Genomic DNA, 24,461 nt, shown 5'->3' with positions numbered 1-24,461 from the left:
AATTCCTTCTAAACAAGAATGGCTTGTGGACAGACAGGCAAACTTTAAGCACTAAGCATTACAAATTTGGCTACACAGTGTGCTTTCGCTTGTTGGGATGCTGCTATCTCACCTAAGAAAAAGCAGGAGGAGGCCAGAACAACTGGTGAGGTTAATGGTTTGAGTCCCTCCAGGAGGGATGCTCCAGCTGAACAGCACAGCTGCCCCGTATGCCTGCTACTCTCTTCACCCTCCTCAACACCTACTTCACCTCCAACTTAGCTGAAGGCTAAGCCCTTCAGAGGAAGCAAGAGCAGCTGTCAGCAGCATGCTCCTGACGCAGCTACACTTAGCCTTCGCTGCACACTGCTGTGCCCTTGCCGGGAGAGGCCCTGGACAGATGAAGGTGGCCCCCTACCACGTAGGGGAGTCCAGTGGGCAGAGACACGCCGTTGCCACCACGGTGCAGTCTCATCTGGTTACACGTGCCATTAGTTATTTCCAGCTTGTGTGGACACACCTGATCCCCCAGACCATCTTTCAAGCTCTGCTGGGGTTTCCCGTGGAGAGCTGAATGGGGCACGATGGCTTAGGATGATCTCCTAGACACCCTGTGAGCCGGCACCGAGGTGTCCAGCAGAGCACGGCAAGCCTCAGGGCAAGAAGTCTGCTTCTCTGTCACAACCACACTCATCCTATTAAGGATAAATTCATCTGAGGAGGCAGCAGAGCTTGTTTTAGACCAGCCAAGGCTGCAAGATGAGCTCTGTGAACCCCACCACTTTGTGCTCCTAAAGCAGATGCATATTTTGCCCTTACTTTCTCTACTGTAAACAGAGTGACCTATACAAACAAGGTTAAAAAGACAGACCAAAACAAAAGAACTCCCTAATGAAATAAAATGTTTTGTGCACAGGCTTCTTCCGTTGGACAAGAGGAAGAGGGAAAACCGGCTGATAAATATTAATCCTGTGGCTGAACACAGAGCCAGTGCCCTGGCAGGATGTCTGTGTGGCATCCGCTGCCTCTCCTCGAGCGGGCTGGGAAACGGGAACCACCACGGGGGTGACCAGCCTGGGCAGAGGCAGCGGGAACCGCTGGGCAGCCCTGCTCCAGGTCCTGCGATACTCCGACTTGCTCCTGGCTGGGGAGGATAGTCAGCCCGGGACATCTCCAATACAATGTGGTTCAAGAGCTGGATGGGGATTTGCTTCTGCCCGCCTGTCCTATCGAGCACCCAGGTGGACACCAGCGGGGCTGGAGGTGGAGTGTGGCCACCAGTGTGCCAGCCAGGGTCTTTCCCAAAGGGCACACCCCCAGTGCTGGGGTTTGCTGAGGTTCAGCTGCTCACCCTTACATGACGGTGCTGTCTCGCCTGCAGACCACAGAGCTGCCCCATGGCGAGGAAGTATTTTGTGACAACATCCCTTAAGGAGTTTGAGATTACAGCTGAACCAACTGAAGAAAATCCACCTTGCAAGCAAGATATTAAGTTTTAAAGCAATTAGTTCCCCAGGTTCACCAGGCTGGCGCATCTATGGTGAGCTTAATTGAAATCAGCAGAACATTTGAAGAGGAAGGATGAAAACAGGGCAGCTGGGAAAACAAATGTTCTTTTTTCTAATTATGCTGCGGACTCTCTCTAATGGATCCCCCTGAAGCTTCCTGATAAAATAACTGACATATGGTACCTACTCGCAGATGGATCAGCAGAGGCAGGGATGTAATTTTGCAAACCTGAAAACTCATGTTGGATTTGATATATATTTAGGATCTAGTTAATTCATATAGATTGCATTCTGCATACAAATGATCATAAAATACAGTAGGCAGAGAAAGTCTGCTTGGCAAAATTGACTCCCATAGAATCAGAAAAGGTAAGTGAGGTATGGCAGGGGAACTGAGGGAGGAAAACATGAGAAATGCAGAAACAACAAACATATGGGGTACCCAAACTGAGGAAAAAAAATGGGAAGATACGGTAGTGCAGAAGCAGAAAAAAAAATAGATCCTATTTTCTGTTCCACAATTCCTCCTGCACTTGGTTCTTAAATAACTCCTGGTGTTGTTTAATAAATTCACTGTTAGTTTTTCCAGGTTTACATAACTTGGCATTATGTAATTTTTTTTTCACTTTTTTCAGATGCACCTGAGAGCTGATGAATCTATAAGCATTTTGCAGTAAGAACAAAGTTCAGTGAAAACACGTGTATCTAACAGCTAAAATCTGTGCCCAGGGAGCAGGTGATCTGTATTCACTTTCATTGTGTTGGGTTATTGGACAAATAACATTATTACTATGATCATCAAGGATATCAGCTAAGTTATAAATGCTATATAGTAAATCAGGATCCTATTCTATTAACACTATGACCAAAGACTTTGATGCGAGAGAGACGGCAGAAGAGTATATATCATAGAGGCTGTAGACAGAGATATCCTTTCCCATGCTTACAAAGCAGCTGAGATCTCCAGCAATGCAGGTACAGAGGCTCAACATGAAAGATTGCTAATCTTGCACCCTAATTAGCCATATAAAATTACTCTTGAAGCTTGATATTTGCTTAAACTTCCTTTCTTTAAGGAAGAGCTGTAGGAGGAAACGATAACAATCCAAGTGGACTAATGGTCTGGATTTAGACACAGAAATAGTGTGTTTGGATAGTCACACAATGGCTAAATTAGACAGGTGCTCCTATGGCCCAGATATCTGTATCCAGCTCATCCCCTATGGCTGAGGCAGGCAGGTGAGTGCTGTGGGCACCTAGTCAGGCAGGGGGTAACCTTCACTCAAAGTCTATGCACAGAAGCTGAACTTTGTTTTAGGAGAGCAAGAAGAAAGGCCCTGCAACTGCTGAACCATTAAGAAGATGCCCACAACCTCAGGAGTCTAAAAATTTTAAGGGCTTTCAATGCCAAGGTCTTCAAACCTTGTTCTTTACTGCACAAACACTTATCAGCTGCTTAGTCTTTCTTGGGGGACCCATGAATTCAACTGCAAGATTCTCACTGAATCATCTGTGATAAAACTGTAGGTACAAGCAAGTTCCCCATGTTACCTCTCAAATAGGAGGCTGGACTAGAGACCTCCTGAGGTCCCTTCCACCCAGAACTATCCTACAGTTCTGTAAGGAGGAAGTAAACCAGCAATTTGCTCTTAAAACAGAATTAGGAGCCATGCAGTATGCTCTCTTAAAGCTTGTCGTCAGATAATTTGTGATAAAATATCAAATTCATGGCCTTCACTCCACCCAACAGCTGTTAAATGTCCATTTGTTGAACTATAACTTTCCTAAGTGCCTTGTTATGGAGCTCATATGCTGCTGTTACACACTGTTACTGTGTCCTGAAAAGCCACCAGTGGACTTGGCAATGGTGGTCTGGTATTAGGTCTGGCTGTAGACCCTCAGCTAGACTCAGCTCAATGGCTGAGCTCTTTAGCTTATTACTGCTTTTTCCCATCCTCCTGCAAACTGAGGCGTTTGCCATAAAATGTGAGATCTGTGTTATATAACTGTTCCACACACTGGACCTCTTCTGTAGTAGGAGAAAAGTGTGTTTACAGTCAAATATATATACCTATCTGTGGCAGGACCATCTCTGATGTGCCAGGAGCAGTGCTCCTTGCGGCCAGGCTCAGGGACAGGAGGGAGCAGAAGAATCGGGATGGAGATTTCTCCTTCCCACAGCACGATGCCCAGCACATGCCCTATCGCTGCCACCATTGCTGTAGCACTGTGGTGCCACTGGCAGGATGCATCCTACGCCCCACCTTTGCTCTGCACAAGACACAGCAGCAAGAACGGAGGCACCAGCATTCAGCCCTCTGCTCCCTTCCAACTCCCTGCATCACCCTTGGAGACCATTTAAAGCAGATTAGCCTGAGCCAGGCTGACACCCAGCCACCACGGCTTTTGCTGCCACCTGTCCTCGCCCCAGGGATGCACAGTGAGGCTGGTGGCCCTGGCAGGGCAGTTGCAATCATCCCTGATCACCACGCAAGGAGCCTCACTCTTGGCACAGCCTGGCTGTCCCCAGCTGGCTACGCAGCAGTGGCCCTGGGCAAGAGCCCGTGGGCCACCCCTGGGTGCTGGCAGCAACCTGGAGAGGTGCATAGGGAAAGCTTGCGTACTCTAGAGACCCAGTAAAAAGCTTCATTACAAAGCTGTCCTAACTCACTGGTTTGGAGGGAGCACTGAGCAGAGCAAAGGTCCTAAATCTTTCACAGAACAAGCATGGCAGGGGCCAGGGGGGTTGCTCAGGTCTTGAAGTGGCACTGAAGACAACAGCACAAAATGTTTGAGAAAGGTGTGGAGCACTTTGCTCTGCACACAACTCCCATGCTCTCAACGGCCATGCACGAGCTGGCACCTGGCCACCCTGCCACACCACTGGGGCCATCCTGGAGAGAATGCAATGGGTGGTCCCTGCAAAAAGCCCCGTGCAGTGATTTTGGGCAGATGCTTGCACAGGCAGGAGGCAGGTGCCATTCCCCCAAGAAGCTCATTGCAGCAGGGCAGCCTGGCCCCACCAGGCTCCCCTGCAGCTGGGAGCTCCCAAAACACCACTTTCCAGAGGAGACCCATGCAAACAGCCGAGAGAGCTGAGGGATGCTGCTGAGCGGTGCCTTGCAGACATTGGTCACACTGCTCCTTTCCACCCCCTCTCCTTCCCCGGGGCGTGACAATGACCACACGGGAGAGTCCTCTCAGTATGACAGAAAATACAATTGAAAAATAAAGTCTTTTCTGTCTCCTTCACCTTCCCACATATCTTGTACATAAAAGCCAAATCATTACCCTAGAGACTAATAATATGGTAATTGTAACATTTGCGATCTGGGAATTTCAGGATGTTTACTGAGGAAGTTATTATTTCACTATGAAATTGCTACCATGCATTCTTTAAGATTCCCTAGAGAGCTGAGCGCAAGCTTGAAGAATGCAGAACAAGGGATTTTTTGTCCTGGCATGTGACATGTCTAGTTAGGAGACGCCCACCGGCTCCCCTTTACCTTGTTTTCCTCGCTCCAGCTCCATTTCCAGAGACGCAGGGGTGGAAAGTGAGCTGCCAGTACCCATCAGCTGGGGAGTGAGAGCTCTCTCATTTTATTTTCAGCTGCTGGCCACCTGCTAAGTCACAGAAATGCTGCCTTCAAACACCAGCAAAAGACTTTGAAACGAGATGGGGATGGCTCTAATCTCCATCACACTGCCACAGCGACTCCCCTGAAATAGGTGCTTTCATCGCAGGGATCACAGCTGTGGCTAGGGGGAGAGTCACTTTACTTTTTCTTTCTTTCTTTCTTTGTTTTTTGGTTTCATTGCCAATATGTAAGTTCAAAACCCAGTTTTCTGGTTGGTCTGTGGTACCGGGGTCAGAAGTGGCTGGTTGGGAGGACGTACAGAGGGAGCTGGAAACTTCTGAGCGACAGAGCAGTCGCTCCTGCTCCAGGACACGGAGGGGCACAGGCAGCCTCCCACCTCTCTGGGAGGCACCACCTGAACCTCTGCTTGGAAATGGAAGGTCTATCAGAGCCCACCACCCTGGGAAGGCTCCAGCCCTCCCAAAACAGCAGCATGAGCGAGGCTTCTTCTCCCTTCTATCCCCAAAACAGAACCCAGTGATACTTTCCTTCTGGGCTAAATCCTCTTTTTCCCTTGGTCCAAACCGCAATATTACTGTTCCCATTTCAGGCACTTTAAAAGAAGGCAAGCATAGGATATGGAGGCTTTAAAAAGCCAGGAAAGACAGAATGTTTGCTGAAAATCAGAGCTCAGGCCCCTTGGTGGGATGGCAGAGAGGAAGGTAGAGCACATGCACATCTCACTGCGAGCTCTGGCTGCCCGGCTCTGGGATGCCCTACCACAGGCTGCTCGGCACCTCCGGTTGCAGCTTAATCCTCAGGGTCTGCATGCATGAATCCCCCTTCTCACAGTGACATGCCCCTTCTCAGCTTTGCTCCACACTCTTTAGGCTTGGCACTGGTTTCTTTATGTACAGAGCTTGGTTCTGAGGTGGCAATTTTCTGTGCAAGGGCCCAGTTGACGCATCGCCTGGCATTTGGTGTCCAGGAAGAACGTTACCTGCTACTTTTTTCTGGGCGGCCCTCACTGGATAAGAATTGCACATACACTCCCAAAACAGCTATTTGCATGTGTACTCTTAGTTCTTTGGAAAACATTGGGCAATTGGAAAGCAAGTAGTTATGCTCTGTGAGACAGCAGTAAATATGGGGTTTTTCACATCTATGCTCTCCCATGCAATTACATGGGTTTTCATTATTAAAAAACAGGCTGACAGCTCCAAAATCAACAAGCAATTTCACTGGCAAATAAAGGCTTGAAGCCTTTGAAGTTCATTCAATATCTCTGAAGTCCAGCAGATGTAAAGTTCCCAAACATTCCCATCTGTGCTGTGCCTAGTTTGTTTTCTCCATCCACAATGTCAAAACACAGTTATGGTCATGTAGTGAAGACTGTAAAACTACCACGGCCCAGAGAAGAGTAAGCTTGGACAAATTTCTTTCTAATCATTGCATCCCTTTAATGCACTCCTGCTTTCAATACTGAAATACTGCAGGAAAGGCTGGGGATGGGCATTGAACGCCCAGCCAGTCTGCTACACTCAGACCGTTCTCCGATACTTGAGCACATGCCAGGTTGCCCATGGACCTGAAGCTACGGCTTTGTATGAACAGTTCAGGACAAAGCTTTGGCTGTGCTGCCTACTGATACTACCAGACACTGATGGGAGTTCGTTACAAGGTACTGCCCTGTGTGCCATATGCATGTTTCTACTAACCTCCGTGTATTGCTGAATTACGTTTTCGGGAGTCGGTCCAAGGAAGACATAGAAGTCAAGGATCCCTCCAATAATGCGGAAAGTTAGGGATGGGTTTGGACTCAGAGAAACATCTGAAAGGAAAAAAACAGGTTCTCGGTACAAACTAGCTCTGCACTGTGCATGGGAATGGTTCAAAGCTGCACCAGGGGAGGTTCAGACTGGACATGAGGAAGCATTTCTTTACTGAGAGGGTGGTCAAACACTGGAACAGGCTTCCTACAGAGGTGGCCGATGCCCCAAGCCTGTCAGTGTTTAAGAGGCATTTGGACAGTGTCCTTAATAACATGCTTTAACTTTTGGTCAGCCCTGAATTGGTCAGGCAGTTGGACTAGGTGATCGTTGTAGGTCCCTTCCAACTGAAATATTCTATTCTATTCTATTCTATTCTATATGGATGCACGCTGGCCTCTTCCGTGCATAATGTGTCCCCAGGCAGAGGTGGCTACACAATCAAGTCACTGCCTGATGCCTTGTGGGTACAATCGGATGAGCAAACAGGACCTGTACGTAGGATAGCAGTTGTCCAGCATTTCTGTAATCTCCACTTTCAGATTGACATTGTGCAGCAATAAATCACAGAAACCCACACAGAGTAGATTGCACAGATCCATTTATCTCAGTTTCACTTATATAAAAAGGAACCACAAGCTTGTGTTTAGGGTTCCTGTATGCTATTTTAATCTTCTTATTGGAAGTCATTGCCTGGCAAGGGAAACTGATTTTATAGACTGAGTGAAGATTCCCCTTTTCTGAAATTATACCACTGGATTAATACAGTAAGGTGACCATGGCAACGCACAAAACTATTCTCCACAGACAGAATATAGGACTAACCTAAATTGATTTGATTCAGTTATGCCAATCCCAGAGGAAATTTCTTCCACCTTCTCTTTTCCCTGCATGTGCATCTACTTAAAAAAAAAAAGAATCATATATTTTCACTGAAAATACCTTACCTTCTTAAACAGTCATTCTAACGAAAACCCTTTGAGAACTTTATAGTAATTCCTGGAACCTCAGTTATGGAACAGTCACTCATATTTGTACCACATTGAAAAAGCAATCAGTAAAACAGTTTTTTATATTTACTAATTTACCATCTTTCTATATGCAGTCCATATAGGGACTCCATATATCTTTTTACCTTGTGCATTGGAGTTCAGAAGGAGAACACCGTGGGCGTTGGAGTCGGCTTCTACACACATATAGAAAGGGTGAACTCCACAGAGGTTAGCAAATGACTGAAACATAAACAGCACATTAGGTATGGCATGACTTTGCTATTTTTCACCATTTTTGTCAGCTAGGTACATATGCAAAGACAAGGAAATAAATTCATTCATAGTTAGAGACTTGTTTTGAAAGGTTAGGGATTTTTTCATCTGAACTGGTGAAAATTTCTATCAAATTGATAGAAAAGAGTTGTTTTTTCTGCCTCAACACAGTGCTTCTTATTAGTCTCTCTTAGTTAAACCTTCCATATTCTGCCAAACCCTCCAAAATGGCATGGGTAAGAAATACTTTGCTAGTTAAAATAGACTTATCGACCACTGACCCCAGTTTAGCCAAACATCTAATGAGTCCTGCTGAACTCCAGCTTGTTTGGATGAACAGGGATTGATCCAACATGAAATTAAATGCTTTCCTGAACCAGGATCTTGGCACACAAAATACTTTTTTTCTGAAAAATAACTGCACTGTGAGAAAGCCTCTGATGAAAGGTTTCAAAGTCCCCTCAAAATGACTCATGGTTTTGTCATTTAATTAAAACTTATGACACCTGCAAAACCTGTGACATTCCCTGTTTGCCATTGATTCACATTAGCAGTGTTACCAGACAGAGAGAGGTGCTCCCTCGGCAAAGCTGTACCTCGCCACCTCGTTTTTGTGATACAAGTTTAGGACAAAGTGTTGCATGAAGTGAATTACCGTTGGTGCCTGATCCCTGCTGAATGTGCCATAGGTAACAAAGTCCATGCTGTGTTTGAAGGACGGGTGCTCATGTTCACCAAACCCATACACCGAAGTGGATGGCACAGTAGTTGTGATCTGAAGATACTGGTTGGAGAAAAACAGATCAACCAGGGGACTGCTCCACCTGCGACAAATGGAGGGAGACATGATTAGTTTGCTTATCTTTGGTATGCATAATTTTAAGTTCACATCTGACTATTTATACTTCTTCCATATTTTGGAGAGTAACAATATTAAAACAACATTAAATTCTATGCATGCCTCTAATGTGCTTAACCTAACACACATTAAATTCATCTTGCAATAGCTGCAGACATCTCATCTACTTATACAATAAAATGCATCCGTATAATTTTGAAAAGAACAACTAAAATAAGAGAAGACACTATCTATAATCCTGTTACCAAAATAGGTTGGTTTTGCTTGGTGGTTGCTTGGGCTATTTCTATGACAACCAATGGGGCAGGCTAAAAATTGTTATTACGCAGTGGGGTTCAGAATCCTTAATGAGAACAACACTTATCTGTTATCAGTTTTTACTTTTTAATGCTTTGCTGGATCAGGACCCTAATACTCTTGTTATCGCCAACTTTATGCAGGCGACTAAAGCAGAGGGACAGCTTCCTCCAGACTCTGCTTGAATGAGATGTTTTTATTGTGATGACTCTCCTGCTTCTCTTGCCAGCTTAATGCCTTTATTTCTATTGAATCATCTGTGGACACAGGCTCACATTTTAATTAGGTGTTACATTCTGTTTCCTATCTCTAGTGCTATAATGAGCTGCAAGCTAGATGGAGGAGAACATAGTCAAGCTGTGGAGAAGTGTTTCGTTAATGGTACTGTGTATGCCATGAGTACCACATTTAGATACCACCCTCTCGAGCCTTGTTTAATCATGAATTTGTTACAGCTAATTAAAATAAATGAGGCAAAACCATAGAGCCTAGAAGTGGCATAACTCTCCTTTTAATGGTCTTTCGTCAATGATTTTGACAAAGTTAAATGGTTGATAAAATTGACCAGTAAATCAGAGAAGTGGAAGACGGGCTGCGTCAGGGGGGGAGCAGTGCTACCCCTGCAAGGGGAATGCTCCCTGGTGAGCCCTGGCTGCCACCTGTGCCACTTGCACCCTTGCTTGGGGACAAGTCCCCGCTCCTGGGAGGACTGGGAGGGCACCGCCGCTCCCACCATGCCGGCCTCACGCAGCTCTGCTCTCCCCACTGGGAAGCAGGGGCAACCACTCACAGGGATGCCCAGAGGCAGATCCAAGACACTCTCCTGCCTCTCCATGCAAAAGGCAGGCACAACCCATCCCTAAAGTGTCCTAGACAAGTCCTAAGTCAAGCACGTGTACTGAAGGGTCTATATATTTTTGAAAAAGTCTATTTGGCCTTTCTCACAAGCAGGAAAAGTAAGAATTTGTATTTAAGTCTTGATTTGGTTGTTTGCCAGCAGCAGCTCTCCCTCCCTTCCATCATCTCCTCCACCTACACGCAGTACTGAATAAGGTTATTTTCTTACAGGAAGGTTAATGCACGCAAAATATCCCTGAGAATCAGACCCAGCCCTTGGCGAACAGAGGCCTTTCTGCAAGGGGCTGCTGCTATGTAGGAACGGGGATGGGCTCTGGAGCTACATTCCTGTCCAAAGGAGTGCCGTCACATAGTTCTGCTCTCTGCCAAGGCAGGCAGTCACCGCTCTGAGCAGACCACGGGGTTATGCAAAAAGCAAAGGATGCCGGAGGGGAAATGCTTTGGGAAGAGCCTAAATATCTGTCCTAACTCATTGAGCACTCTCCATGATGTCTGTCCAGAGTACATGAGGCTTTGTACGTTCATGGTACTCGCATTACGGCACTGACATTTCCCATCATGAGAGCAATTAGTGTTACCATGGCATTACAAGTGCTCCTTCTCCTCAGCAAGTCCTCTCCCTGCCCAGGAGGGTCACTGGGGTGGTGCAAACCGCAACCCTAGGAACAATCCCTCTGCCCCACCACATCTTTAAATGGCATGGAGAAACAGTTTTATATCTATCTCATGCATTCCCTTGGGCCACTGTCATGCACTCAATTTCTGCATGGCATTGCCAAAACAGTGCCCCTCTCTGCACCCCTCCATCACTCGGCTCACTGGGGGCTGCCGCTCCCAACAGCGCAGCTCCCTGTGCTGTGCTGCCAGCCGTCGCTCTCTATCAGCTTCGTCTTTCGTTAGACCTCCGCTTGCCAGAATGGCTATGCGCTAAATATAGCATTAACTATGACATAAAAAGACTGATAATGACTCTCTCTGTTTTCCAGGCACCATTATGTCTTCTCCATCTGAAGGAAAGCATGGACAGGTTTTCCCCTGGCACCTCTCTCTGCCTCCACTCCCAAGTGGCTGCCCTTGTGCTCTGCAGCGCACTGTGATAAGCTGTTGTGTTACTTTATGTGTTTGCTTGTGTTGTGTTGGCAAAGAGCAATCATTTAAATGAAAAAATGATGTCTGTCATTCCTTAAACACTTGGAGACAATAAAAGAAAATGTTATATTTCCCCCACCTCCCATCCTGCTGGTTTAAAGAAGGAACAAAACAGGAGGGAGCATAAAATGACAGTATGTGTGCAGGAATTTGCGTGGTTCTTCTCTGACAGTCCTACAAACCATAACAGTGCTGTGATGGACAACAGAAGGGATCTAAAAATCTAAAAAAATCTAAAAATACAGCTGAGCAGTTGTTCCCTGTCAAAAATTCAGCCCCTACCAGCAGTTAGACACGGCAAAGCCTGTGAAGACAAGAACCCTTTTCTTTGCACAAGAGGTAATAGCTGCACTCCGGTTCACCGCTGAAAGTCCTAACCCTTTAGTGCCTCTGTGGTGGGAACACTCCTGCCTGTGGAAATACAAACCGGCCTCCCCACACAGCTGCCTGGCCCATTGCCTGCTAACCGTCGCCTGCTGCCTGTCCGGGAAGTCTGACTGATGAAAGGTGGCGTTTTCTTCCAAACACCGTGCACTATACTCACGAGTAAAGCTCTCTACTTTTTAACCTCGCATCAAGGAAAAGAACAATGATTCAGGATTGAAAAGGTCTGTGTGAGGTCTGTGTGAAAATTAACATTTCTGGCCAGCAAGTGAACCAGTCTCACATCCAGCAGTCAACCCTCAGGCCACCAGGACAAAACGTAACTACGGCAGACTGGGGAAGTAGTATTAAAGGAAGGTGGGTAGGCAGATAGATAAAACATCCTGCTCATGTTGAAGGTGTAGTTTATGACTAACATTGTCACGACGTTTGAGGGGGATGACTAAAGAGCAGTATAAAACGGTTTTCAGAAGTGCAATTATCAGTCCTTTGTAATAGGGACTGGATATGATGATTTACCTGGTTGAATGACTTCGCTCTGTTTGAAGTTTACTGGAGACCAATAACTGCAGTGTGTGCAACAGCTCCGAGCACTGACTCTCGCCTGCTGTGAGCAAGCAGCTGGTGGCACACACTGAGAGGTCTTATAAAACCTCCAGAATTAGGAGACTTGGGACACGTATATGATACACCATTAAGACATGCATAATGCATTATTTGGACATTCCAAAATCATTTTAGGTTGGGAGAGGGATTTTTTTTCTTCTTGTTGCAATGAATTCAAGAGAAATGAGCTCATTACTTTAAGGTGTGAACACCTGTCCCACTCAGTTGCTTGGAGAAAACATCCTCTCTAACATCTGCTTTTCTTGGCCTCCAGACCCTTTGGAAACCACAGCCTTGTGAAAGGGAACACACCGTATATATCATCTGTGTGCAAATTCAGGTGGAAACTTCACATGTCTATCAGAAAAGTGGGTCTAAGCCTCCTGGCAGAGCTTTGGCATACCTTTTCAGAGGGCACGAGCTATGGCTGTATGCGCAGGCTGCCTATAAAGCAGTAAAGCACCTTAGAGACTGGGGAGTATAGGCCCTGTTTTCAGAAGAACCTCAAATATACTTGGCCCCTGACTCACCCCACTTGAGCTGCTGGGGAGCATCCGCTTAGGAGCCCAGGTCTCCGTGATTTTCCATTGCTCTCAGACTGCTGAAAAGTGTTTCTCAACAGCTGTATTCCTTATTAGCTGTAAGTCTTGGGGCACCACTGGACTGCGGAAGGCACACCAAGAATGACTTCTTTATATGCTTATCTTACTTTTAAGGTGATTTGTCAAATAGGTGGAGAAAGTCAGCACGAGTAACCAACGGATTTTCCACAAACCTGACATTTCAAAAGAAAGAATTGCAGGGTATGTTTACAGTTATTGACACAGTTCTGCTCTACTTCTACTGTATTCATCGTCACGGTATCAGGGCATCTCCTGTAAGTGGCTAGATATAAAATGCTTCATTTTTGTTCTGAAAAACACTTGGATAAGTGATATACCTACAGTACTTCTCGCCTATGTAACATAAATCTTAATGATTAGAGGACTAAAATAATGGCTCTTACAAACTAGGAGCAAACCCAAGCTACCCATGATGCACACAATTTGCTCCTGTTGCTTTCAGCAAAATTGCAGTTTAAGACAATAGCGTTATAAATAATTCTAATAGCCTTGCCTATGTAAAAACGTCTTCATGGTAAGTGGCGTCTGTGTTTACTACCACAATCAATAAAAAAGGCAGCTGAACTCTGCAGCAGCCTTTTTGGAAATTAGGGAAAATCTTGATTAGATTTCGGTTATTTGTGCTGTATCTTCCCAAGTGCGATAGCAAACGAGGTATTCCAAACTCTTAATAGAGAGAAAGGAGCACTTATCTGGCTCGGGAAAAATGTTCTGCCTTCCATTATTCGTATGACATCATGAAGGAAAAGTCAGTTGGAGAACGGATATTAAAGTGGAGAATCAAATCAATAGTCCATCCCTCTGCAGCCTGTCTCCAGCAATGGCCCACGCCAGATATCGCAGAGGAAGGCGTAAGATGTCACTCAGAACCAGTCTTGCAATAATCTGCTTATGGAGGAAGTTTCTGGCTGTTTTCATAGAATTAGCTTATGTTGTGAAACATGGAGACAAAAATAGTTGGGTTTTTTTTTTTTCTACAGATGATTTTTTTATTATGCATGAATGTGTATCCTGCTAAGGCTCCCATGTCAGTACTGCCCTGTGGCAACGAGTCCCACAGAGTAATCACACACTGCAAAATGAGGACGTCTTTGTTATTTATCGCTGCCTTAAAGCAAACAGTTCCCAGCCTTTTACTTTCTGTTCTTGAGGAAATCTATGCTTTCTTGAAGCCTTCATGCTTGCACTTGATACTACCTCCTCCAGTGGTTGCTGCTGTTAGTGCCAGGACCAGAAAGGAAAATAGTACTCAACCTTAGAGCACGTGCCACTAAATAATGCAGAGGCTCTGTTTTGCTCCCTCGCCTGCCTTATTACAACCCAATATTTTCTCTCCTGTTTTTATTACTGTAGGGTCCTGGCCAATGACGGGCCAGTTTCCCAGTAGAGCTGCAAGATCAGCTAGGATAGCGTGAGTGAGGATTTATTAAACTAAAGCCAATTACAAATTTATTGACAAAACATTTTGCCACTGATCATGCTGATTTGCCAAAACAGCTATTTTCCAAGCATCGTGGGAGTGGGGAGAGATTCCCCACAGCCTCCACTGCCCCACGAGGCTGGTAGTTTGGGAGGTTCACCTCCGGGGCTGGAGACCCAGGCCCCAGGCCCTGTCCCTCATGGTTCAGATCTAAGACTTGCAGCCTTAAGTCAGCTGCAAGTTTGGGTTACATCCCAGGCAAAATGAAAAACGCCTGGCATCTGCATGGGAGCAGGGGCTCTGCCTGCCCCTGATCTCATCTGAACTCCTCAGCACCTCACCAGCAAATGCATGGAGGTGGCACCTCTTCACCCCCATGGCTTCGGAGAGCTGCTGGCACGAGGAAGGACCTTCCCTGGCCACCAGTGAAACAGCAGGAGCTTGGGAGAGGGTGAAGAGGGGCAGGAGTAGGCAGGACTGGATGGGACAGAGAAAAGGACAGCAGTGGAGGAGAAGGAGAGAGGTAAGAGGAAGGAAGCCAAGAGGCAGTACCAGGAGGAGAAAGGGAGGCAGCCTAAGAGCTCCTGGTCCCGGAGTCCCCAGCAGCGCCTGGATCATTTCCCTGCACGATCCCATCTAATTTCCGCCCCATGCAGGCAAAGCAGCGGCTGTCACCCGATTACCTTGGAGCAAACTGAAAATGTAGTGGGACTTGCCCTTTTATTCTTGGTCCTGGCTCCACGTGAGGTTTGCAATCAGCTGTTAATGGCTCTCCCCTCACATAATTAATTTCTCTCCCCTGTTATTGTGATTACAGGGAGCCCTGCGTTTGTCCTGCCCTCCTTGAGTCAGCAGTTGGGTAGCTCGGCTACAGCAGAGGCTCCTCGTGCACAGCGAGCAGGAGAAATGCCTGTAAAGCACATTCAGGAATATCTCAAAGTCTCCACTGCCTATCCCCTGCAACGTTTCCAATGCGGTATTAAATCATTCGTCACGAGGAGGAGGCTTTATGCGCACAAATGGCAGAGCTGGGATGGGGTTTTATATCGAGCAGACAGACAGGGAACCTGCTGTCAGCTACCCCATTACTGCAAAGTCTGCGGCGCAAAGACACCGATGGCAGGATAGACTGCACCATGGAAAGGAGGGGAGAGAAATGCAAGCCTGGACTTTAAACAAACAACCCAAACCCATACCATGTTTCTGCTCAGGACAGGCTGCTCCCTCCCCACGTGGACTGTCAGCTGTGCCAGAGCATGCTGGGGATCATGAGGGATTTTAGGCTTTTTTCGGTGGGTGGGTCATCCAGCAGTGTGAAGCTGCTGGTGAGGGATAAGGAGCATCATGTAAAACAGATTTCTGAGGATTTGAGATTGCTTTACAATGAGAAAGCCTTCCTCAGAGATGTTAGAAAGGTCCAGCAGAGCATCCAGACCTGGTTTGACAGAGACACAAGTTACTATCCACCCACACCCGGGGAGTGCAACTGCAGCACCTGTTGAAGAGGCTTTATTTGCCCACATCAACTGTTCTGAGCAATATTTGTTTGCATATGAAGATTAACAATTGATTCAGCTGTTCGTTGAGACACCAAGGCCATGGCCGTTCGTATCTTAAAATAGGAGACTGAAGTCCCCCCAGGTATTATGTGCTTGCCTGTTTCTCAGGGACACTTGCCTACACAGCCTGCCTTAACCTGGCACAGCTGCGGAGGCTGCCAGCTGTGCAGCTCAGCACCTGGTCCCAGGCGTGCTGGGTGCCCTGGAGCAGCAGCTCCCAACTCTGGAAGGAGCCCAAAGAAAAAGATTTGGGTTTTAGCACCTTCTCTGCAGACTGCACCTGGGACAGGGATGAGGGGACAAGGCAATGATGAAGATGCTCTGCAGTGGTTCCTGCTGAGCCCTTGCTGCAGCTGTGGAGCACACTCAGACCCACCTCCCACGCGTCCAGACCTGCCTTTGGGCAGGTTGAACTAACATGAAAATCTACTTAACATGCCAGATGACACCAGCGCTCCCCAGGACCCAGCCAGCCGGTACAGTCACCGGTGGGGATGCTCCTGTAATGCTGCTTGCTGAGGGTTCATCCTCCCAAGTCGAGCAAATGCAGCAGCCCATGGCTTTTAGGTCAGGATATATAACCTGCTTTCCTGTTTTGAAAGAAGATTTCCATCTGCACAGCTCTTCTGGTGGCTAAGGAGGTTGCAAATCCCTGTAAGTCAGGCCATGGAGGTATCCCTAAGCATCTGCAGTCACTCACTCTGATGGGACGGACTGGCAAGCCAATGAAAGGGAAGCATTTTTGCTCCTCACACATGGAATTTGACTCCAAATATGGTTCAGCTGTGAGAGGAACGGCTCCCTGCCAGGATGTGATCCTTCAGTCTATAAGTACCGGCCGTGCCATATCACATGAAACAAAAATTCCTGGGAACATGTAATTTCCCTTTCTATATGCAAAGTCCTGTGTCTCTGCTGATGAGAATCTTTTAGTAGCAGCACTGCCATTGTTTGCAGGATAAAAACCCATTAATGGTACATTAAATTCACCTGCAATTTCCTCTTTTTGGGGTCGGTTGGGTTTCAGGATAACTCCTTTACCTGCCTAGAGGCAGTGTATGCTTTTCCAGCCACGATGCTCAATAGCAGAGCATTGCTGCTGAGCGCTGCACCGATGCTACTAACCAAGACTGCCCTCTACCTCCCCAGGCTCTGCAGTACATCGCTGCTGCACCCCATGCCTGTGTTGCTGCTGAGCGCAGATTTTGGGGGACACAGGTGTGCCCCACTGCCAGGGGCGCAGAGGAGGCTTCCCCAGGCCCAAGGCAGGCTGGTGAACGTGGCCTCCTGGAAACCTGCTCAGCAGGGACCGACTTGTGCTCCTCTGCCTCTCACTGAAGTTGTGCCTTTGGCAGCTCAGCAGATCAAACCCTGCATCTGCTTCACAGCGGGCCCCTTCCCTTAACTGGGGCATCCCAAGTTTGAGGATGCCCTGACTAACCGAGCCTAAATCCTTGGGTTTTGCATGAAGATGAGGAGGACTGAATGGGAACAGGCCATGAGCTAGCTGCTCGCCATGTCTCATTATGCATTCACCTCTTGCATCACCATTCCAATTAATGAGACTTTACAAAAATCTCTTATTACAAAAAGAAGAAAAATTGGGCCTTTAACATAAGCCCACTGTTTTCACAAAGCTGTTAAGTCTAACAAGAAATTAAATTATTTTTGTTATCGGAGTAATGCATAATACATTCATTTACAATAACCTGCAAAAAGAAAACTTTACAGAATTGGCTGTGACATGTATGAAAAGAGATGCCACCAGATTGTAATTTAAAAGGATGGGCAGCTAATTAAAAACCCAGTGCAGTGGTTCCAACTGCAGACTCAAACCATTCTAGAGGTTGTATTGTCTTACTTGCATCACACGTGTTAAGCCATCCTTATATTGCTCACAAAGATAATGCTTATTTCTGACATATTTAAACACCCCAAATTTCAGAAAGCTTAGTTCAGTGCTTTCACGAGTTGAGTCTACCAGCATCCCAAGCTGTGACACTGTAACCTCAAAAGTTATTTGACTTGCTTAATAATCTTTCCTGCATGCATGTAGATAATCTCCCATTATACAGGCACATACTTCTATTAATAATGAGTGTTTTCCAGGGACGAGGCATAAATCTGTATCTATGCCACATGCAGTTTGTGCTTAAGTCTATATCACACAGACCCAAGCAATAAGGTGTGAGGAAACAGTGCTCACCCCATCACTCTTAATTTCTGCAAAAAGTGATGTTAATAACATCTGGTACTCACAGCACTGTGCCGGTGCTTTTTCTCTTGATCCTGAAGTGCAAGGAGTCATCTGCAAACTCCACGTCATAGCTGGCCTCATCAGCGGCAACCCCTGGGGAGTCGATCTTGAGTGGGACTTCAAACCGCTGCCTGTTGGGGTCGTAGAGCTAAAGCAAGGCAAGGAGGAGGCAGATTAGCTCATTCACTAACATGCATTGCCTTAGTTAAATAATTCCCCCCCCAAAATACTCACCCTGAACCGGAGTCTGTCCCTTGTCTGGAACTCCACTTCAAAGACAATTGGGGAAATGTCATTTCCGAAGAGGGACAAGGCCTGGTGCTTGTTCAGCGTTACCCTGCGGCAGAAACACGCACTGCCGCCCACCGCCACTGCTCGCTGCCTGTGAGCACCCTGGCATGGTGGGAGGGAACAACTCAGATATTCTTCCTCAGCTCTTTAAAAATAAATCATTGACTTATAGAGAGAAATAATCTCTGAGGCTAGCTTAGGCTCTCCTTGCCATTAATGGACAAAATAGGTGCACCTGAAGCAAGGAGACCTCATGGTCTACTGGGACACAGCTCCCAGGGTGGGAGGGATGACCCTGTCCCAGCGCCTGGTTTCCTCACCAGCAGCGTGGTGTGAGCACAGGACCCCAGCTCTGCATCCCTTACATGCGGTGAAACACGCCCGTTATCCTCCTCGTCACAAGCTGAGCACGTGATAGCAAAGCAACTTGGGAAAGGTCTCCAGCGAGCTGCGAGCTGCCCCCGGGGAGGCAGCGGTGCTTGTCGTGCAGTGCCAGACTGCAGCACCGAAGGAGCCACGCACGCTTACCTCCAGCCTTTGGCTGTCTTCTCGGTGTTCCTGCCCAGGGAGTAGCCGTAGGGACTGTCCTCAGGGAAGAAGCACCAGGGAGCGTTGGCCACGTCGGTGGCGCACCAGGTGCAGCCCCGCACCTCGCAGGCCTCCTGGGAAGCGCCCGGCTGGGGGTGGCAATCGATGCGCTTCTGCCCCGCCACAGCCCCGGCACGCTGCCCGTCTTGGCCTGAGCCGAGGCACCCGCCTAGGGCTGGACCCGGGGAAGAAGCAGTCAGAGCAGCAGAGAACCACGTTAAAAAAACCCACAAGGCAATGCTCTTTAGTTATGCTTTTTTTGTTGTGTTTTTTCCCCATTTTGGGGCTAACATATGATTATTTTGACTGAAATGATGGAAGAGCAGCATGCCTGCTTGTGACCGAGACAAGAGCAACCAGTTTCTTTTACAAGCCAAGGCAGCGGGTCTGTGTTGTTCAGTGCTCCGAGTTGCTAGTACTCAGCTGAAGCATGACTCGCTTGAAGTACTCATGGAAAATTAAATAGCAGGCTAATGAAACTGCTGGTGAGGTGCGAGAGCAACTTCAGGCTAGCTGAACTGGAGGTGTACGTCACTAAGGACTAAAACTGTTATCGATATTAAAATGCTACATTTTCTGTATACTTATTCTCTCTCATATTATATACAGAAGTTATCTATATATACGTAGATACAAGTATGTGAAATCAGCATGCACTGTATGATAGATATAAATATAAAAATACTGATTACATATATGTTTGTGTTAGGCTTCATTTCTATATTATGAGACTACTACATCTATGTCGTATTAGTAGAGTTTGTGTTCATACAGGTACGGTTATGAGTAAAGGGAATATACCAGCAGTAAAAGAAAAGGCACAAATTAGTCATTTGCAGAATCATTCTGACAAAAAACTCTTAGTAAGGTGCTAAATCTTTTCCTTTCTGCAGCTACAGGTCGAGCCCTGTGGTTTCCCTGTGCAGAGCGAGCCTTCTGAGAGCAGGGGGACCACGAGACCAGCTCCCTGCCGTGCCAACAAAACGCTGTTATCAAATATTCTTAAAGTGAGCAGGCATACTGCAGACAGCACTCTTATTTTGAAGTTAACTTATGCCATTTTAGTCATTACAGCAATATTCAGAGATGAAATCTACTTGAAAGATAATTGCTCTTTTCCATAAAATGACTAATACCTCTGCTTTAAATTTTTTTTATGTGGACTGTTGTGTGCTTGAAAGCTTAAAACGTAATTGCTGAGGCAGTCTGGGCTTTTCTAAATAAAGAACTTTACAAGCAGATGTGCACAAGCAATAATTATATATACTGGGAAAATTTACAGACTAAAACTGTAGATTCACTAGAAAATGCCATCGTGCTGCGATGCCAGAGTTGATTTCCAAGTAGGGGATGGGAATGGAGAAAAGCAGGAGCTGAGTGTCATCTACATTTGTCTTTTGAGAAAACTCTCATGCCCACCTTTGATGTGGGAGCATCTGACGCTCAGGCCTGACGCTCCCGGGATGCGCAGTAGAGCTGGCTCCTCTCTGCCACACCACCTTGTATCACCTTCTAGAGGCAGGAACTCATGGGCGAAATCCTGTTAACCTTTGCCAGCTGCCAGACAGGCGGGCTTGGCTCCCACCTTTGTTTTCTGGGGTGGACAGTCATGCCCCACAGGCTGGCTGCTTTCTGTCCAGCATTTACCCCCTGTGATCCGTCAACATAGGAAAGCTCTAAATTCTGATCCCCTTTTTCATCCAAAGCAAAATAGGAATATGAGCGTCCCTCTGCAATGCCTAAATTATTTCTTCTTGGAGCAGAAATCAGGGAGGATTCATCAATGGTCTAATGAAACACTGAAGACTCTGGGCCTTGCCTTTTCATACTCTGTCCCTGATGAAGATGTGGGAAAGACATGCAGACTGCAAGTCCCATGGAAATAACTGCCATGCCTTTGTACCACTGTGCACCAAATACTCCTGCTTATTGAGGGAGAGGTGAAAGGATTTCAAAGGCTTCCCGCAGCCCTCTGGATCCTGAAGTCCTTAAACCTGTGCAACCACAGAGGCTAAAAAAAATGACGTACCAAGTACCACCTCTGCGCTCAATGCATGGCTTCTGTGTCTAGCAGCTTTGCACTGCTGTGCCTTGCACATTCGAGTTAACACCTTGGCAGACGAAGGACAAAATAGAGTAAACCCGTCACATTTCATTTAGGTTTTGGGGTGGTTTTTTCCTAATGGGAGTCAAATGTAGCATCAGTGTTTTCATTGCTGAAATCAAAGAATACGACTGAACATACTACAGCATATTATTAACTTGGTGTCATTTTACATAGCATAGGTTCACGGGAGACTTTTATCAACTCATTTGTATAATAAAATACTTTCAAAATACTTCATAAGGATATTGTGAATGAAAAAGCTAGTTCAAGGGAAAAAAAATTTCCCCAGCAGGAGCCAAGAAATTCCACCACTACTACCGCCACCACCCCCCCATCAATGTGAAGCTTAAATTTTCCAGCAAATTTTGAAAACAAGCACTTGCGGGTATGAGCAGCTGAACAAGGCTGCAACCTCATTCATCCCTTGTTCCTGGATTTACTTCTATTACAGTACAAATGGGATAGTAGCAAGTGGGAAGATGCAATTTTCTTTCCCTACTGTTTAAAAACATTTTTATTTTAAAATCTCCGCATCATTTTCACTGCATTTATGGCCCATGTTTGTAAATGTACACAGAAGATGAAATGCAAACGAGCAGTTGAATTTAGCAATAGCTATGGCTACTTGCTGCTTTTCACGATAATTTCCATGGGAACAGAAGCTAAAAAGAGGTAGTTTGAAAGATATACGTGAAAAATTATCACCATTGATTTTTAAAAACCCTGACTTCAATTTTGTGAAGTTAGGTTAGAAAATGCTGCAATAAGGCATAAGCAAGGAATTAAAATATTACCACAGCATGGTAATAATAGCTATAATAATAGCATGGCCTTTACACTTTGGGTTCATCCACACATTTCAAAGGCATTTGCTGCAGAGGTTCCCTCTTCCTTTATCTAGCAACATAATAAGATGTATTCTCCCTTTATTAGCCTCTGGACTGAATTAACCTCTGGTATACTGGGGTAAAAATCACAGCAAACAAACTAGCAAAGCACAGGGTAGCTTCCAGCAGCTGAATGGTCCCATTGACTCCAGTGTGTCTGTGCTGGTGCCCAAGAGCTGAATACGTTGTTGGACTGGGGTATATTTCTAAACAAGCCAGCCCTACTGTCTTCCCCACAGAGTCACCTCAGGTGGAGTTAAAGCCATGCCCATTCTCTCCTCTTCCATGTAAAAAGATCGCCTCCCCTAATAGCTTTTTTGTTGTTATCACATTTATATCTTGCTTTTGAAGCCTATGACAAAATACAAATGCCATACATTTACCTGCTAGCAGAACAGCCAAGAAACACAGACTCCTGCTCCTCTCCATGGCTGAACGTTGATTTCTGCAGGCAGCATAGAGCCTTTTATCCAAGGCAGGGGCACAATAAGCATTTGTTCCGATACATAAAAGAAACATTGCAAATATTTTCTCAGCATTCATATCTTACATGAAATTAATTATAACACATGACCCTGCCTGTATTTAAGAATGTATCTAAGCAGATAAGATGCGATGTAGTTACTAATTTGTCCACAAACTTTGCTCAACTTCTGAATTCCAACTTTGAGAGAGAACATGATTTTCCCATGACTTCTTAGAATTCTTAGAAAATTAATTTTTCAGTCCACCTTCATTTTTTTTAAACAAACGTCTTCAGACAATTGGAGTCCAGTGCTTACCTTTTTCTGATTTCATATTATCTTTTGTCACATATGTAGTTTTACAGTACAAATGAAAATTTTGGAGAAAAACAAACAGTTGAAGAATTCTCCATTACTCAGCAAGCTATTCTACTGCATTGTGTAAAATTGTGCATTTTATATTCGGGGCCTTTGCAAGGGAAGTGAGGTTTTTTATAAGGAAGTATGATGAAAAAGGCAAAAAGAAGTAGTTCACATTCACAGCTTTATTTGTTACCTATAAGCTATAATTTACAGACTGATATTTTCTGGAAAAAAAAACAACCAAAAAGCCCTCAATATCCAAACACTGTATGTGAATCTACATAAATTTTTAAAATTTGCAGAATTTACAAATTAATATTCAGAGCAGTTGGGTAAATTATACATCCTCCCTCAATATCCACACTCTAAGAGCTTTAAAAGTCATACAGGCACACGATAAGGTATTTTCTTTGTACAACCATCTATTTACATAGCTTTTTCCAATACACGTGGTTCAGTTCTCAAAGTAATCGCCAAGGTTTGCAAAACAGTGTATTTAAAATACATTTAGCAGCATATAAAATTAGATAAAAAGGAAAGACATTTTGCTTTAAAAAAGAAAATGTGAGATGATAGAAACAAATCCATAAGAAAAATAGATTAAGATATATTTCTGTTATGACATTAAGAACACCTAGTCATTACAGAATATAGGCAAAACACTAATAAAACATACCAATTTAGGAGCATTTGAGTTCTAGTCCTGAGCACAGAGTATACATAGCTGCACAACTTTGGTCAACAAGGATTATATGCTAACATTAACACAAATCATGTGGCATTCACTGTTAGCAGGATACAGCCATGTCAGATAGATGTGTCATTAACAGCTTCTTCCCATCTTATATTCACTCCACTTTCCTAACAACAGTGTAAGTGACCTTTAGAATCTTGAAACAACGCCTGTTGTAATCAAAGGCTTATTACTGGGGCATCATCATTCCCCCTCTACCCTAAAACGCAAAACAGCTGATCATACTTGTGAGTGAAATACAGCAGAGCACTTTTGTTATATATTCCAGGTTATAATTTTGAGATGGTCATTAAAAGACGACTGATTTCCCGTTAATTTTAACTGCAAGTGTTACATAAGCACACAAATTCAGCCATAATATATAGACATATATATGTGACCACTGAGACACAAGCATGTTACCAAGAGATTATTTTTTTCTTAAATACAGTACATATTTTAAGGACAGCAGGTCTAAGTAGAAGAGTTCACTCTCATTTTTCAGTTTATTCCAGTCATCAGTGTTTACCTAATAAGCATGCAGCAAACTGCATAGAGTGCACCTCAAATTCATCAATATATTCATTTATCCCCATCATTTCAATTACTGGCAAGATCTTCACTTGCATCTCCTGCATCTGAGCTCTGTCCGTCTATTACATTTCGAGCTTTCCAGATCCTCACAGTCCGGTCACTGAAAAACAAAACAAAGCAGTATTAGAGCTAGGTAATTAAAATGGGGGGAGGGGGACAGGGAAGCTTTCTTAAAAGCTCGGCTGTCTTATTCAGAAAGGCATTGTTGGCAAAATAAGATTTCCTTAATGGATATGAAAGGGTCATTCCACCTCCAGGAGACTTTGTAAGCTAAGATGTACAACATTTGATTCCCTAACCTTATCACAGCACTGGCTACTACC

General features: G+C 45.3%; 2 protein-coding genes across 4 annotated transcripts in view; both read right to left on the bottom strand.

Moving 5' to 3' along the window:
• The window catches only part of LOC143155604 (sucrase-isomaltase, intestinal-like), a 55,352-nt gene extending 34,263 nt beyond the window's left edge, over positions 1-21,089 (bottom strand). Inside the window, 7 exon segments of the mRNA XM_076328574.1 lie at positions 6,784-6,896; positions 7,970-8,066; positions 8,755-8,923; positions 18,114-18,259; positions 18,346-18,547; positions 18,931-19,165; positions 21,020-21,089. Of these exon segments, the coding sequence (XP_076184689.1) occupies positions 6,784-6,896; positions 7,970-8,066; positions 8,755-8,923; positions 18,114-18,259; positions 18,346-18,547; positions 18,931-19,165; positions 21,020-21,089 (1,032 nt within the window).
• Positions 21,090-22,978: 1,889 nt separating this feature from the next.
• The window catches only part of KIF21A (kinesin family member 21A), a 76,961-nt gene continuing 75,478 nt past the window's right edge, over positions 22,979-24,461 (bottom strand). For all 3 annotated transcript variants that reach the window (XM_076328899.1, XM_076328912.1, XM_076328906.1), the window contains one exon: positions 22,979-24,238. In XM_076328899.1, coding sequence (XP_076185014.1) covers positions 24,145-24,238 — 94 coding nt within the window. In that variant the 3' untranslated portion in view covers positions 22,979-24,144. The remainder of the gene's footprint in view (positions 24,239-24,461) is intronic.

Source organism: Aptenodytes patagonicus, chromosome 1, assembly GCF_965638725.1.
Source record: "Aptenodytes patagonicus chromosome 1, bAptPat1.pri.cur, whole genome shotgun sequence".
Classification (NCBI taxonomy): Eukaryota; Metazoa; Chordata; class Aves; order Sphenisciformes; family Spheniscidae; genus Aptenodytes; species Aptenodytes patagonicus.
The sequence above is the reverse complement of the archived record's forward strand: the minus strand, read 5'-3'. Positions and strand labels throughout refer to the sequence as shown.